The sequence below is a fragment of the Astatotilapia calliptera genome, chromosome 16, assembly GCF_964374335.1.
Source record: "Astatotilapia calliptera chromosome 16, fAstCal68.1, whole genome shotgun sequence".
Taxonomy (NCBI): Eukaryota; Metazoa; Chordata; class Actinopteri; order Cichliformes; family Cichlidae; genus Astatotilapia; species Astatotilapia calliptera.
Window position 1 is genome coordinate 10,901,525 of NC_137437.1, and position 16,069 is coordinate 10,917,593.

A 16,069-nucleotide genomic window follows, 5' to 3' on the forward strand; every position below is an offset into this window, starting at 1 on the left:
TTAAAATACCTAGTTTTTATTAAATAATTATCTAAATCTTACAACCAAAGTTTTTATCTGACGTAAAATGTATAGAAATCATACATATACCAACAAGACTGTACATCACTGTCACAACAGCATTTGTTTTCATTCAAAGTCTTTATGGCTTTACTACCTGGTGGGTCGGTCTGTAGTAAAAATGCCCAATTTTTTTGTCCCAGTCCAGCCCTGCAGGTTAATACTGGCAGTGTCACCATGCCAGCTGACTGTATTTCATCATCAGCCAGTGTTGTTCTTTATCAATATTACCAAAGTTTACCATAAGGCAGCATAGAAAGTATTTACTTGCTTTCAGGTTTTATTCAAATGTTAGTCTTATCAGTTGTTTCCCCACTTTTTTCCTGTTTCAAAATCAAACACCAGTTTGTGAGAAGATTGTCTTCTTTTTTTTAATAGGCAGATAAAGTTTTGCATTGGCATTGGCTAATTTGTCAATTGTTTGTTACAAATGTTCGTATTTTAATTTTCAAAAATGTTTTTGCCCAAAACATATGTGCACTATATGTCAGTAAAAATACTATGCAAATATTGCTGTCCTTGAATGCTGAGTAAACACTGACAAAGCACTGATTGTATCTCTTGTACTTTATCAACGCAGTATCTAAAAACTTTGCACCGTAGTGGTTAAAATCTCATTCTAATAAGAGTTAAAAGTGCATTTGGTTATTAGGTTTATAGGATTATTGAATTATGGTTAAGGGTTGGTAGAATTTTTTTTTTAAACATTATCTGTCAATTAAATCTGCCACCCTTCTCCAAATCTGTGCCCCTACCTGGCCCCCCCAAAAAAAATTTTCTAGACACGCCACTGCTCCTGTGTCATGTTCCCCAGTTTCCTGTTTTATTGTGAAGGTCTTGTGTTTCCGTGTTCCACGTATCTTGTTTTGCTTCCCCTGTGGCGTCATGTTAATTTGTGTCAGCTGTATTCCCCGTGTTTCCTCACTTCCCTCGTTATCCTTCTGCGTATTTATGTCAGCGTCTCCCTCATAGTTGTGTGCATTTCTCCATGTATTTAGTGCTTCCAGTATAGTTCGTGTCATTTTCCCAGTTTTGGTTTTGCTTTTTCCGTCCTCAGCAATAAAGCTGTATTTTGTGCATACAATAAAGTAACATTTTTTTAAATCTGAAATGTATTTATCTTAAACTGTTTCTTTATTCCTTTATTTCTGTATAAAATAAGCCTGTTTTTGCTCATGTCATTTTAGAAACAAGACACAACTGGCTAAAAAATGAATCCAAACTGGATTTTCTAAAACTGCAGTTCCAAAAGCAAAAAGATTTCCATGTAGAAATGCTCAACTTCACAACATTGAAAAACATGTTTACAGGAGTCTGTCTTTCAGTTCTGTTGCTTTACCAAACTATCTACTGTTAGATGATTAGCTCTTCACTATTTTGTCCAAATATGCAAATGTGGTTTTTTCTGGTCACTCCAAAACCCAGCATGCATCAGCTGTACCTCAGGCAAATGAAAGAAAGAAAACAAAATGTAACTCTGAAATCTGAGCTTTTGGCTCACACAGATTAAGTTCATCTTATTTTTTAAAACGTTGGCAACTGTCTGACATAGTAGAATGACATATGACAGAAACAGGAAGAAAGTATAATGTGGCTCTTTAAAACATGCAATGTTATCTTTCTCTCAGTTTACTTACCACTCCAATAGAGAAGTAGTTGTTGACGATGCTGTAGGGAACAGGATCTCCCTTCTCCTCCTTGTCGTCAGGGATGATGTCTATATTCCAGCGGTCCAACACCACCTCAGTGCTATGCTCAATGTCCCGAAGGACCTTCACCAAGCTACCACCCTCATAACCTGCCGAGAACAACCAGAGAATTCAATTTACTTCAATTCAGTGTTATTTATATCAAATCACAACAACAGTTGGCTGGAGGTGCTTTATTATATGTTAAAGTAGAGACCTACAATATTAGAAAGAAACCCCAATAATGACACAACCACCTATGAGCAAGCACTTAGCAGCGGGGAGGAAAAAACGCTTTTTAACAGGAAGAGGCCTGGTTCTTATATCGAGCTTTTCTACTCTACTGGAGCATTCAAAGCACTTTATACAACATGCCATATTTACCATTTTACTCCAGCACTTTTTTCTATGCTTTTCTTAAATAAGTGCTTTCTATCTTACATTCAGATGCATTTATACTCCAATGGATGCATCAGAGAGCAACTTGGGGATATTTATAGTGCAGACTGGAGCAACCAGGGTTCAAATCATCAACCTTCTGATTAGCAGATAACCAGCTCTACCTCCTGAGCTGCAGCCACTTTTATCCCGCTAAACAGTATAAAGCTAGAAACTTGGAATCAATCAGGAATCACATGAAAAAAAATCAATCAATCAGTCAAGCATAGCGTGAGCAAAATCTGGCAGAGAAAAGTCGTTCTCTATATTTCATCATTTTTAATCATAATCTCCACATGTAACAGGCAAATTACACTATACGAGCTCAAATATGGAACACAATGAAACTGATTAAGCTGCCTTTCCAAAGAAACTACCCTCCTTGCTTCAAACCCAGAATGAAGCCCAGACCTGACAGCCCTCCGGGAAGCCCTCTGGATTTGCTCCATAGCTGACAGCCTGCTTTAACAGCCAGGCATAGTAATAAGAAGCAGATGTTTGTTCCAAAGGTGTCACAAGGGCATGAGGCTTTAATGAGTGCCATCACACTGGGAGCATCATGTGTGTGAAATATGAGAGTATTTTGCATATGCATATGTTCTCACATTTGTACTCTTGAGAAATAAAAGAAAATTCACGGGGAACAGTTGTCTTTTTACATGAACACACTACTTTTTAGCTGTATTTATTTATTCATTTTGTGGTGTTTGCACAGGTACACACACAAATACACACATCGTCTGCACAAATTGATACATGTTTTTGTCATTATGCCATCTGTGCACAACCTTAGAAGACTGCAAGCCTGTACTTGACTGTTAGCATATATGAATACTTGGAAATTAACCTTAAGCACAAAGTGCAACCAAGATTGATGCAATAGTTTTGCTGGTATTTATTAAAATCAGGCTGTATTGGATAAAAGGATTTTTTTCCCCTGATAATGGCATAAGGGAAGTTATTACAGTCTATCCTGAAGGTTGAACGAAAGCGTTACAAAGAGTAACTCATGAAACCATCCAGAGACACTAATGGTATGTCAGTGCTGAGTTACCTGACATAATGAAAGACAATCACGTACAATACATCCTGATATTTGTGTAAATGATTACAAAAATCCACTGACACCAATAGAGGAAATTAAGTGTTCATGTGTTCACTGCATTATGTGTTATTTTTAAAGTAAAATTTGCTTTATCTTTCACCAATGTCCTCCATTTTCGCCCTGTGTTTCATCTTCACTGCAATTCACGTAAGTTCCTTTCACATTATCATTATTATTAGCACTAACTTTCACAAATACAACCAGTGTAAGAATTAATGCATAATGTGTTTCTATTCCAGTACTTGCCAAATGGTAAATGATCAAGTCAGTCATGTCTCATGGGTTAAGAGAAAAGCTTTGCTCGGCAAATATCTCTACCAACTTTTATGACAATCCTTCAAATTATTGTCAAGATATTCCACAAAAACCCAGTAATTAAACTAAAATTCAACAAGGCCTAAATCTTTGGGATTCATGCTCTAGAGATCATGAATTAGATTGAGTGGTGATACATCTGAAAGCTGTTCGATAGATTTTTTTTGTTAGTTGATGAACATCTGACTAAAACAGACTGCAGAGCCATGAATCAAAACTGGCTGCTCACCTTCACATACAAATCAGACTAGATTCATTTTCCCTCTCAGGTAAATGATCATCAAGCTAATTGGCTGCAGCTAATATTTCAGAGTTTATCTCTGATGATCAGTTCAACAGCCCAAAGCCACCCAGACCTGGCAGCTTATTGACAAAATATCTTTCAAGTGCTCTGCTGGTCCTCGCAGCAACAATCGAGCAGTTATAACCAGCCAGTGTAATTACTGGTCCCAAGTACTACGAGAAATCAATGGTTGGCAAAGGACTTACAGCGTGTGCAAGTGATTTGCATATTAAGTTTTTAATTTGACACATAAAAGTCCCCTGTTTCTCTTCCCATCTTTCATTTCCCAGAAATGTGCAGAGACACATGGCTACCTTTTGTATTTGAGAAGTGAGTCATTCTTTAAATTAACTGTTTAAACGTGCTCTATTATGTTCAATTCAAAAATGAGTATCTAAATACAGAAGACAGGAGGCATGTAAGGCAGACAGAGGTGAAAAATGAAGCTGATATGAGAAGAACAAAAGAGAGCAGGCGGGAATGTCCAGGAGAAAGTAATTCAGCAACCAGAGGGAGACAACAGTGATTGGTATAAACACGCAGAGTTTTAGGAAAGAACACTGAAAAGCAAACAGGCAATCAGGCTGAAGCGTAGCTATAGAAAGTGACAGCGGACTTGGTAATGTGAAACTAATCGGGACAGAACAGAGACTCACAAAGGCAGAAAAAAAGTGAAAGTTGTCCTCTGTGGCTCCCTCTTTATAGCCAATTTCTCCTTACTGCTTAGCTGTACAGCTCCAATATTGATGCTTTTTCCCAGTGATATCAGAAGTCTTTTTTGACTGTGGAAGGCAGCTTTAGTAAGCAGAAACACAGATATTCCTCTGAAGAGTTGGTGAACACCAAAAAAACTGAATTAAAGAGGACTTAAACTCATCAGGTGACCACAAACACAAATGATTATGAATAAGTATGGTGCTACATTAACTCCATTAACTAACAGGCTCACAAAATCTTATCAGTGTTTTCAGCTTGTTTCTCTTTGCCACAAAGTTTCCAAAAAGATCAGCTATGGCATCAGTTCTTGCAGGCTTTATAGATGCCTATGCAGCTATGTAAAGAAAATACAGAAAGATGCTGGAATGAGCTCCTCACCTCCTCCCCAGCGTAAGCAGCGAGCCAGGTCATTCCCTGTGCCCAAAGGAAGAATGGCCACCGGAGGGTGCCTGGCAAAGTTGGCCTTATCTGCAAGGGCACAGACAAGCAGCTCGATCTCGTGCTATGGATGTGAAAATGTTCTTGAAACAGATTTTTATGACAATATATGAACTAGAATTCTGACTGAATTTATTACTGATAAATTACTGCTAAACCTACATTTGTACTCAGCTAGAATAAAGTAGAGAGTAATAATTCCTCACAGTGGAAAAAACTATGCATGATTGCAGGAACTGTGGAACTTCAGAGCTGGTCTTTAAACAGATGTTTACAATTCATTTTTCAGCTAAAATATTTAATGTTCACCTTTATTTTTCTGCTCTTTCAGCCACATTTCATCTTTACTTTTATTAATAACAGAAAATATATGTGGACTGGTGCTCTACAATATGTTTCATCCACCAAATCACATTCACACGGTGCTTTTATCTATGCTAAAGCACATTCTAACATTCACATACACTCAGGGTTCAGTATATTGGTCAAAGATGCTTCGACATGTGTTCTGACCTACAGCTGCCTTTAAAACAATAAAATCTGGTTAAGAATGCAGATAAACTCCTATCAAAGCAAAGTATTAGTTAGATTCTAACTTTTTCATAAGTTAGAATCTAATTACCTATACAGTCGAGGATCCAGCCCACTGTGCCATCACCTCCACAAGCAAGAACCCGGAAATCAGGGACATCATGGAAAAAGTTGAGCCTAGAAAGACAATAGATCCAGGAATCATCACACATGATCTTCTGACATTTTAGTGCTGCTATCCATTCTCACATACAGCAGAAAATAATCAATTTCAGAAGTGTCTGCAGCACTAGAAATGGTATGTGTTTAAGACGGGAGAGCTGCCTGGGTAGAGAGTTCACGGGGCAGCACACAAGACAACCACAAGCCAGCGGGCATGGACCACTGACTGCACTGTTCACATCTTAAAGCAATCAGACATCCCAGTGACTTTGTGTTCTGACCTGTACCTCTGTCAGGGACGTTACAGAAACATTTAAGGGTTCAGCACATGTGTGAAAACATCTTCACATATACAGAAAACAGGTGTTTTGTTTGTAGAACACTTTTATACACAGAGTCCCTGAATCCTAATGTCAGTGTGTACTAAGAATTCTGTGACGCCAAATTTATTAGTTGCATTTTGCAGCAGCTGACAGGGATTTCTAAGCTTGTGATGGTTTAATGAACAGGGGCGCTCCTGGGCAGAGAGGACACAGAGGAAGGTAGAGAGAGAAAGAGTAATCAGTGTGCGCCCTCTCCAGCTGTGCTTACTTCACTCCTTTCCCTGGAAACCACAGTCACGCAGTGGTCGCAGAGTGCATGCCCTTCAAAGGGACCTTTAATGTGTGTTGGAACAAAGGTGTCGACAAAAGCTTTCATCTCTCTCTATCATGAGACAGCTGCCCGGTGACCACCTGGTCCTGCACAGTGATCTCCCATAGACCCTTTAAACCAGTTCTACATTTTCACTTGAACATAATACAAGCAGGTGATAACTTAAAAGAAAAATCGACATATAGTGTCTCAGTAAGGTCTTGGGCCACCACATGATTTTTCAAGTCTCCCAAACTCTGCTGGAGGAGTGAACGCTATTTTTCCAAAACATATGAACTATTTTGGTGTTTCACTGATTATGGTGGAAGGGCTGTCCGTCCAAAATGTCAAGTTAACCTGAGATCAAAATATTAGGGAAGCCATAACATATGAGTGATATCACTTTTGTCCTTATTCAGGTCCTTATCAGGATCAAAATTCTTCATAATAAGATGCATTAATATGTGAACTCCAGATGCCCCGACCAGTTTGTCAAAGATACAACGATACATGTTTTGCAAATAGTATAGAAAACTCTCCAGCTGTGCAGTGTTACAGAAGAAACACCTGACTATTTACAGGCAGTATTGACAATGAAATGCTTACCCCACAGTATTGTCACGTTCTTTATTTTATTGCCAAAGAATCCCGTGAAAAGTTCTGTTCATTTATTTTGTGCCAAATCACAACAACGGTTGTCTCAAGGTGCTTTATATTGTAAGGTAAAAACCATACAGACAAAGAAAACTGAGAAAGCCCTAACAATCTTATCACCCCTTGTAAGCAAGTGCTTTGGTGACAGTCGGAGGGAAAAACTCCCTTTTAACGGGAAGAAACCCATTTTCTGCTACTGGTTTTAAGCCTAATCTTAAAAGTAGAGATCGTGTCTGTCTGCTGAATCCAAACTGGGAGCTGGTTCCACAGAAGAGGGGCATGGAAGCTAAAAAGCTCTGCCTCCCATTCTACTTTTAAATACTCTAGGAACAACAAGTAAGCCTGCAGTGTGAGAGTGAAGTGCTCTAACGGAGTGATATGATACTATAAGGTCATTAAGATAAGATGGGGACTGATTATTTAAGACCTTGTATTTAATGAGAAGAACTTTAAATTCAATTCTGGATTTAACAGAAGAACAATAAAGAGAAGCCAATACAGGAGAAATCTGCTCTCTCTTTCTAGTCCCTGTCAGTACTCTTGCAGCAGCATTTTGGATTAGCTGAAGGCTTTTCAGGAAATTTTAGGACATCCTAATAACAATGAATTACAGTAGCCCAGCCTAGAAGTAATGAATGCATGAACTCTTTTTTTCAGCCTCGCTCTGAGACAGGATGTTTCTAATTTTAGAGATATTGTGCAAATGGAAGAAAGCAGTTTTACATATTTGTTTAATATGTGCGTTGAAGGACATATCCTGGTCAAAAATGACTCCAAGGTTCCTCACAGTGTTACTGGAGGCCAAGGTAATGCCATCCAATAACCTTAGTTTGATCTGAATTTAGAAGCAGAAAGTTAGCGGCCATCCAGGTCTTTATGTCTTTAAGACATTCCTGCAGTTTAACTAATTGTTGTGTGTTATCTGGCTTCATGGACAGATAGAGCTGGGTGTCATCTGCATAGCAGTGAAAATGTATGCTATGTCTTCTAATGATGCTGCCAAAGGGAAGCATGTATAATGTAAACAGAATTGGTCCTAGCACTGAACCCTGTGGAACTCCATAATTAACCTCAGTGTGTGAAGAGGACTCTCCATTTACATGAACAAATTGGAGTCTATTAGATAGATATACAAACCACTGCAGCGCAGTACCTGTAATACCTACAGCATGTTCTAATCGCTCTACTAGGATATTATGGTCGACAGTATCGAACGCTGCACTGAGGTCTAGCAGGACAAGCACAGAGATGAGTCCACTGTCAAAGGCCATAAGAAGATCATTTGTAACCTTCATTAATGCTGTTTCTGTGCTGTGATGAGCTCTGAAACCTGACTGAAATAAGCCATTCCTCTGCAGATGATCAGTTAGCTGTTTTACCACTACTTTTATATGGTTGTATAAAGGGAAGTAAGATAAAAGGATTAGCTATGACAGCTGGGTCAGTATATCAAATCCACAATATAACTACACTCTGCTGTTTTTAAAAACACCTACAAACAACAATTTACTAAAAAGAAGCCTGGTTGTATAGTAATATATAGACAAATGGCCCTGTTTTCCCTTCATTTATTTCCAACCATCCATCTACACCACTTGTCCAATTCATATTTTTGAGGGGGACTGAAGCCTATTCCGGCTGGCATCCAAGTGACATAGTTTCAGGTCTTGTAGTCAATATATTTACTTCGCAACTTATAATCAACTAATCTCAAGCCTTCACAACAGGACTCCATTAACTGTGATGTCACAGTGGCTCTGTGCATTTTTCCCATAGAGCTTATTTTTTTATTTCATTATTTCAGTAGAAACAAACAGGTTTGGGGCTGAATCCCAATGAGAGGCTAGGGAAATTGGTTTTGACTTTTGGTCTATGTGGAAAACGAAAAAGCTCCTGCATTCTCAAGAATGGAAGGAGCCTGCCAACACAACAGGGGTACCAACAGCCAATAACATAGAGAGAACCTCGGAATATATAAGCTGTTGTGCCCTGTTGTGTTTTGGCACCTGGCAACTCTTCCTACTAATGGATCTATAATCCAGCTGTTCCTTCTGGATTAGATTTCATGCCTCTCTGGTACCTGAAACAACCAACCTGCCTGCCTTACCCTTATGTTACTGCCTCCCCAGAATCAAAGTAGGTGGTATGTTTATTTCTAGACCTTATAACAAGGCACAGAAGCCACAAGGCAAACAGCACCCCCTAAGGGCTATATAGAGAAACAACACCAATATGCATTCACATCTAACCAAAACCTATTTAAAATCTTCCGTTTGATTTATGCATGATGTCTTAAAGGAAGCTGGTGCATCAACAAATAATACATGGAGGTTGACATATTATGTGCAATGACATGAAATGTAAGTACAGCAAGCTAATCGCGTTCCCTAAACACATCACTCAGAGAAATCTACCCCCTCATTTCAATGCCTGCTGTGAGTGTTGCTAAGGAGCCCATGGTAACAGTTGTGGAGTTCAGCTGGCAGTGAGTTAACCCTCTATGTGACAACAGACCCTGTGTGTTTATTTTCAATGTAGGGCCTCTTTCACCCTTTTAGCAGCATCGGCACAGATCTCCCGCTGCACAGGACAGTCATATGACCTCATTTAAGACAGATCCCTGCACTGAGGAAAAAGGACTGAGGCTGAGTTGAGCAGGCAGAGGAGTTTGTTATTAAAAGTTACATAATTACTGTAAGTGGAACTTACAAGGCAATGTTCTTAGCCACAAATATTATAATATATCATAATATCAGTGGAAGGAACTGTACAGGGCCCAGACCATTTCCAGTTTAGACTGGGCCCAGCAGGTTTTCTTTGAGCAAGCCCAAGTCAGTTTGCAGATAGAAACTCAATACAGGGGCCCTGAAAGGGCAAAATGTCTATTGCCATGTGTGTCTGTGCTTAATACTTATACAGTTTATGAATGCAGCTTGCTAAGCCATACTGAATTTTACAAGGGAAACACACACACACACACACACACACACACACACACACACACACACACATGAAGAGAGAGAGAGTATGCATAGTATGCAAATGGCCATCATAGTACGTCATACAATGAGAACAGTACACATATTAATATTAAAATCTGTAGCATAATGTATTGTTTGGAGTTTAGTCTGTTACTGTTACTATTTTTAACATTTCTTCTTAGAGCAACTGTAACCCACATAATTTCCTTAGGGATAAATAAAGTATTCTGATTCTGATTGTTTCAGGATGACCTGCCATTATCCAATGACATCTGCTTACCTGTATCTTTTGCTCGTTTCTCCTCCTCTTCTTTTATAATTTTTCTAAACTGAGCACCTGATGGCTTCGAACTTTTCTTGACCATCTTCCATCGGTTTTAATTTTGCACTTCAGTATGAACATAAGTCCCCCAACTCGAGGATCACCACAACATGATCTAACACACCTACACCTCAGTTCACAGATTCACTTTGTCAAAGGTGCATTTCTGGGATTTTGCACAACCCAGGATTCAAATCATGAACACATAATGGGCTTGGATTTACAACACTGTGAATGAAATGTGCTCTATTTGGAAGCAGCCGGCCCCCCTCCCCTTTCGACGGCTTGTGTGTGAGACTTTAAATCATCAAACTGTAAATTTCAAATTTCAAATTGTTATTGATCCCTTTACCCCGAGTCCTAAAGTGTATGTTTATTTTCTTACTGTTCTTATATTTATTGTTTGTTTTCTTGCACTGCTGTAACTGGAGCCTCGTCGTCTCGTCTCTCTATATACTGGACTGTATGTAGCGGAGATGACAATAAAGTTTACTTTGACTTTGGCAGCGAGCAGGCGCACCGAGGGCTCTCGCGCTCACTTTTCGCGTATAGAATTTCGAAAAAACACCGGTGCAAATTATAAGTCTGTATCATAACGTCTGGTGTTTTTGTGTTTGTTGTTTTGTTTTTATTTTATTTTATTTTGCGAGCTCCAGCCAATCAGAGAATCCCCCCGCCCCGCCCTCTCCTCCCTGTGCAACAAGCAGCAGGCGCACCTCACAAACGAAGGGCGCCCTTACGCCCAGCAAATGGGCGATAGAAAGCCGATCGGTGCCTATGCTGTTCCCAATATGTGCTGGCTGGTGTCGGGGCAGCATGAGTACGAGCAATTTTTTTTTTTTTTTTTTTTTTTTTGCTGATGCACGTGATGCCGCCCCCCACCACTATGCCGCCCCGGGCAACCCCCCGTGTCGCCCGTACCAAAAACCGCTACTCTGTGTGCTGTACCTTCAGAGTTTGTGGATGCACCTTACCAACTAGCTTTGCTAGCATTGGCTAATAACCTAGCAGCCCAGTTATTTCCAAATATGGTCACTTCCTTTTTTTCCTTCAAAAAAACATGAAACCCCCCCCCCCCGCCCCCCCCAGCATTGCCATGGCTGTGCAGACAGACACTGGGGCTTTCTTTTTTTGTTTGTGTCATGTGTAGCAATTATATGTCTTGTCCATATCTTATTTGGAAAATGCAGTGGCAAACAAAACTGATGTAATGCCTTTGAATCAACCATTTGAAGATACTTTTATTCAATAAAATCTCTGATTAGTTCAGAACGTTGCAGTACTAAACTGTAAGCTACAGTGTATACTGACAGTACAGATACTACAAAACAAGATCAGCGTTTTGATATCTTTTCTAGAGTCCAGCATCACATCAGTGTATCACAGTGTCTGTGTTTGATGCAGCGTGTACCATCTACAGCATTCTCCCCAAAGACCCGTGTGCGTCATCGGGTCTCTTTTCTTACAATGGGCTCTCGAGGGCAGCAACTTTGCTTGTCGTGACTGAGAGAGAGGCAGAGACAGTAACAGAAAAGGGAGCAGAGAGCCTCATACAAATGGATGTGAAAGGATGGTGAAGTCACTTCACCTTCAAGGTAAAGCATTCATGGCCCTTGTGCTGCTGTATAAGGGCATTTTTTTCTTCTTCCAATGAACAAGGGGGCCCAACAGAATTCATTTCAAAGTACATGTTGTGCTCAGCTCTGACGTATGCAGGAACGCATGTGAGTGTCAAGAGGTCAAATGCACAGCGCGGCAGTAACGCAGTGTCCCCATTCCCCTTCACTGACCTCCAGCAGGTTAGTCTAACATGACAGGAGGAGGTGGTCTCCCAGCACAGCGCTCTGACTGAACAATTTATGTTTCTATTTCATATTCATGATGCTCTTTTTGTCCTGAAATATAAACTCCTGACTCAGCCCAAAAACAGAGGATACTACTAGCTTTAGTTCAAACTATCATATCGGCTGAAAAAATAGGAGTTTAATTGTTTCTCTTTTGTTGGTATGCTCTAATGGGCTGGTGCTGGTTTTAGGCACTAAAGCATATCCTTTCTGACATGGGGCATAATGTTGAGAGCCCATCACAGGGCTAACACTGTGAGACAGACAGCCTCACATTCTCACATAGCTTAGAATCCCCAATTAAGCTGACTTGCTTGTCATGCACAAAATCCACACAAAGCACAAGGGGAACATGTTAATTCCAAATAGTATAGCCCCAGGAAACTACGAAATTCATGAATAAAACAAAAACAAAAAACTTTCTGGTTAAAATGAATGATATTCTGTTTGGGACAAGAAAAAAAAACTGTAATCCAGTATCAGCACCTTATTCCATCTGTGAAACACGGTGGTGGTAGCATCATGGTTTGTGTTTGCTGCCACCTGTGCCAGGACAGCTTGTCATCATGTGCAGAACAATTAATTCCAAATTGTACCAGAGGAAAATGTCTATCTATGAAAAGAATCTCAATAGAAAAGGGGTCACCCAAAGGTTCACATGGTTTTTCCCTCACACACATGTAATACAGCATACTTCTCCTCAATAAATTAACATCCCACGTAGTGTCTTTGTTTTATTTAATTGGGTAGTCTTTATCTTAGAACTTGAGTCAGCTCATTTTTTAAGTCATTAAGGGTTCACAATTTACTGCAACTTCACCTAGCCACTACCACTGCAAAGGAAAGAGAGATGAACACAGCAGACTTACCCTACCATCGGCCCTCCTTGATCCAGACTGTACACCTGCCTCGGGTTTAGCAGGTACCTGAACTTCCTAAGTACCCTGAAGAGGAAAGAAGGAGGACAGTTTATAGTGTTAATATGGTAATTACACACCAGGCTTATATGAGTGCTCAAATTACACAGATTATGAAATACAAGAATTTTGCAGGTCTGCGGTGTGCCACGTGCTGCTGCATTGGTCTATAAATTCGTGGATGCAATCTGTCAGGGATACCAGATTTTGAACAGCAAAACAAACACAAAGACTACCTAAAGACATTTTATCAGCTTGGTTCTTTCATAAATTCTCATGCCCTACGAATTAATTGAAAACCATCAATGATCAGGCCCATAAGCCCGATTACCACATTTAGAAATTGCACACATGGTCTGGCGTGTGAAACCAATCGGGCCATTGGTCTTAAGATTTTTTTTACTGGCTTTCGTCTTCTCATTCCCCATGTGTTTATATGCACTGCTACATGTCATTAACGTCTGTCTCGTCTTTCCTGTAGTTTGTATTTTGTCATGTTTGTTGTAGGTGGTCTTCTATGGTCTTCTTATTTAAAATAATGTTATTTCTTCCCACTGTTGCCATGTGCTCACTCACTGTGGTTGTTCTAAATAAATAAAAATGTAGATGAACTGCATGATGTTGCCACAAAATCACCACGTTTCCCTAATGAGTGTAAACTTTTTGCCTTAGTGTAGCTTAGTCGAGTATAACTCTGCTGGGACAGCTGCATTCATATATATCTATATATATATTTACTGTTTTTCATAAGAATCTTTCATAGGTTTTTAGAGTTACAAAATGCATGCACATCATTCGTTTGTCAACAAATGTGTATGATATGAAGATCTCAAGTTTTCACTTTTATGTAATGGTATACAATCGAGGTGATATAAAAGTCATGACAACATGTATTTAACTTAGAATGTTATATGACTTCTGCAACCTCCACACACATCTGATTGCTCTGAATCGGTGTCCCATGTTCTGCAGGAAAGGTACAGGGTTTTTTTTGCATGCCCTTCATTTGGACAGTCATCTTTTTGTGTTCACAAGCGTTTTCAGTGAGCTGCTCATTGACAAGGCAGCTTCATGCAACCTCGTGGATATTACGTAAAGTGTTCATTAAAGCCTTCGCCAACAGGTTCATGTGTGCCGTAAAACCAGTTTTACAGGCTTCTAATATCCTTCTACTGAGTGTACCAGTATATTTATATCAGCTAGTGAATAAGTGCCTAAGCTCTCTATCCTATCTGTTGACACGTCTCTGGGTAGAAGAGAAGCTTTTACAACTCGTGCAGCGCTTGCAGTCATCACTCATAATAAAGATGAAACTGAACTCAGACATAAATAGCAGCCTCTGTCTCTGGTTTCCTGCTTAAACTGTTTATTTGTTCTATTAATAGATAATAATTTCCTTTCTAATTGTAACAAAAGAGTGCGTTGCTATGGTAATGTATCAAACTGGGGGAGAGCCACAGGCTTTTGTGAGTTAGGTGGGGTACAATGAGACAATGGAGACATGAATTTAAAGCTTGTATCTCTTCCTCTTTAAATGACAGCATTCAGAGCGTTGGCAGGGAGGTGAAGAAATGTTGGCGCCCTCTTTGGCATAAGTAAAAATACTGTCATTTTCTCATAATGGCTCCAAAAAAGCTTGAATCAAAGCTGATTTTAGTCTCAGCATCCTGCTAATGTAAATTAGCTTTCATTTCATTGGATGTGGGACATAGAAAGGATAGAAAGGATGTATAGAATCACCTGTCAAATCACATTCGTCTTAACTGCTTATCTAATTCAGGGTCACTGTAGGCTGGGGCTTATCTCGGCCAGTTCCAATTGAAAGAAAAAAAAAGAGGAATGCTGAAGAGGTTAGCTGACTTTGCCCCAAAGTAAAGTTTTAAAAAGCCTTTTTTCCTCCTAGAAGTTCTATTTTTTTTTTTTTTTTTTTACCATTTTGCTCTTGAGGAATCATTCTATGGATTTCAACTCGGGAGTCTTTGAGTGTAACTAATTTGTCCATGCATATGAGGCCACCAGATCCATGTTGTATTTAGTATGCAAATAAAGGGGTCCTTCCTGTCCTTCTTCTTGTCATCTTTTCCAGATTAGATAATGCTAGAGTAGTTCCTTTTCTCCCCCGAAGGTTCTGTCTGTTTGATAGCAGCCTGCTGTCCACAGTTTTCAAAATATAATTTTCAAACTTTGCCTGGCAGTAGTTACCAAAAACACCTCAAGCTAATCATATCTAGGTGAAAATGGGGCCAAGGTCGGTGAGGGTTGATCGTCTTCAAACTTCGAAACAATACATTAGGCCTTTAGGGACATGAGAATTTGGGTTGGTTCACCTTGAAAGAAAGATTCCAAGAAACTATATCAAATAATATATCATAAGGACAGAGTTGTAAATCACATTATTTATTTTCTCAGTCTAACACCCTACAACATCACAATTATGCCTTAACAGCCGGACGTCATCATGTTGTAATAGAAACATCATAAAACATCAAAGTTTTAGGGGGAGACCCCATGATTCATGTAGTGTCTGAAACAAGCTGTTTTAGCTTCTTTGAGACAACTGTCCCCTTATTCTTTCATTATGTGAAACTCTGGACATGTTTAATGCGAACATGAAACACTATAATATAACATATGACAGCAGAATAAACCTCCCAACCAGAAGTGTATGGATAAGAACCTAAAATTACTGTCCTATTAGAAATTATCCACTACACGTTGATGATTTACATTTTGTGCATTGTTTTGTATTTACTTCTTTGTGTCTCAGTTCAGTATAGCTCCTGTAATATAATGGAATTCCCAGGTTGCTAGAAGAACAGTGAGAATAGACCTGAGAATAGCAGGATTATTAGTGGGAGGTGCTTAGGTAACAAACGTCCATGCACCAGGTGTGGTACACTTTTGTCTTGTTCAATGATGGGGTTGATTTAACAGAGCCCTCTAAGCTATGAGCAGTAAATGCACTGTGGGTAAGTTCTACA

At 39.5% G+C, this 16,069-nt stretch overlaps 1 protein-coding gene across 2 annotated transcripts in view; it reads right to left on the reverse strand.

Moving 5' to 3' along the window:
* dgkg (diacylglycerol kinase, gamma) overlaps window positions 1-16,069 on the reverse strand; it is a 162,842-nt gene that overhangs the window by 73,901 nt on the left and 72,872 nt on the right. For both annotated transcript variants that reach the window (XM_080291182.1, XM_026145635.2), the window contains 4 exons: window positions 13,041-13,115; window positions 5,667-5,752; window positions 4,985-5,074; window positions 1,698-1,858 (listed from right to left, as the gene is read on the reverse strand). In XM_080291182.1, coding sequence (XP_080147308.1) covers window positions 1,698-1,858; window positions 4,985-5,074; window positions 5,667-5,752; window positions 13,041-13,115 — 412 coding nt within the window. The remainder of the gene's footprint in view (window positions 1-1,697; window positions 1,859-4,984; window positions 5,075-5,666; window positions 5,753-13,040; window positions 13,116-16,069) is intronic.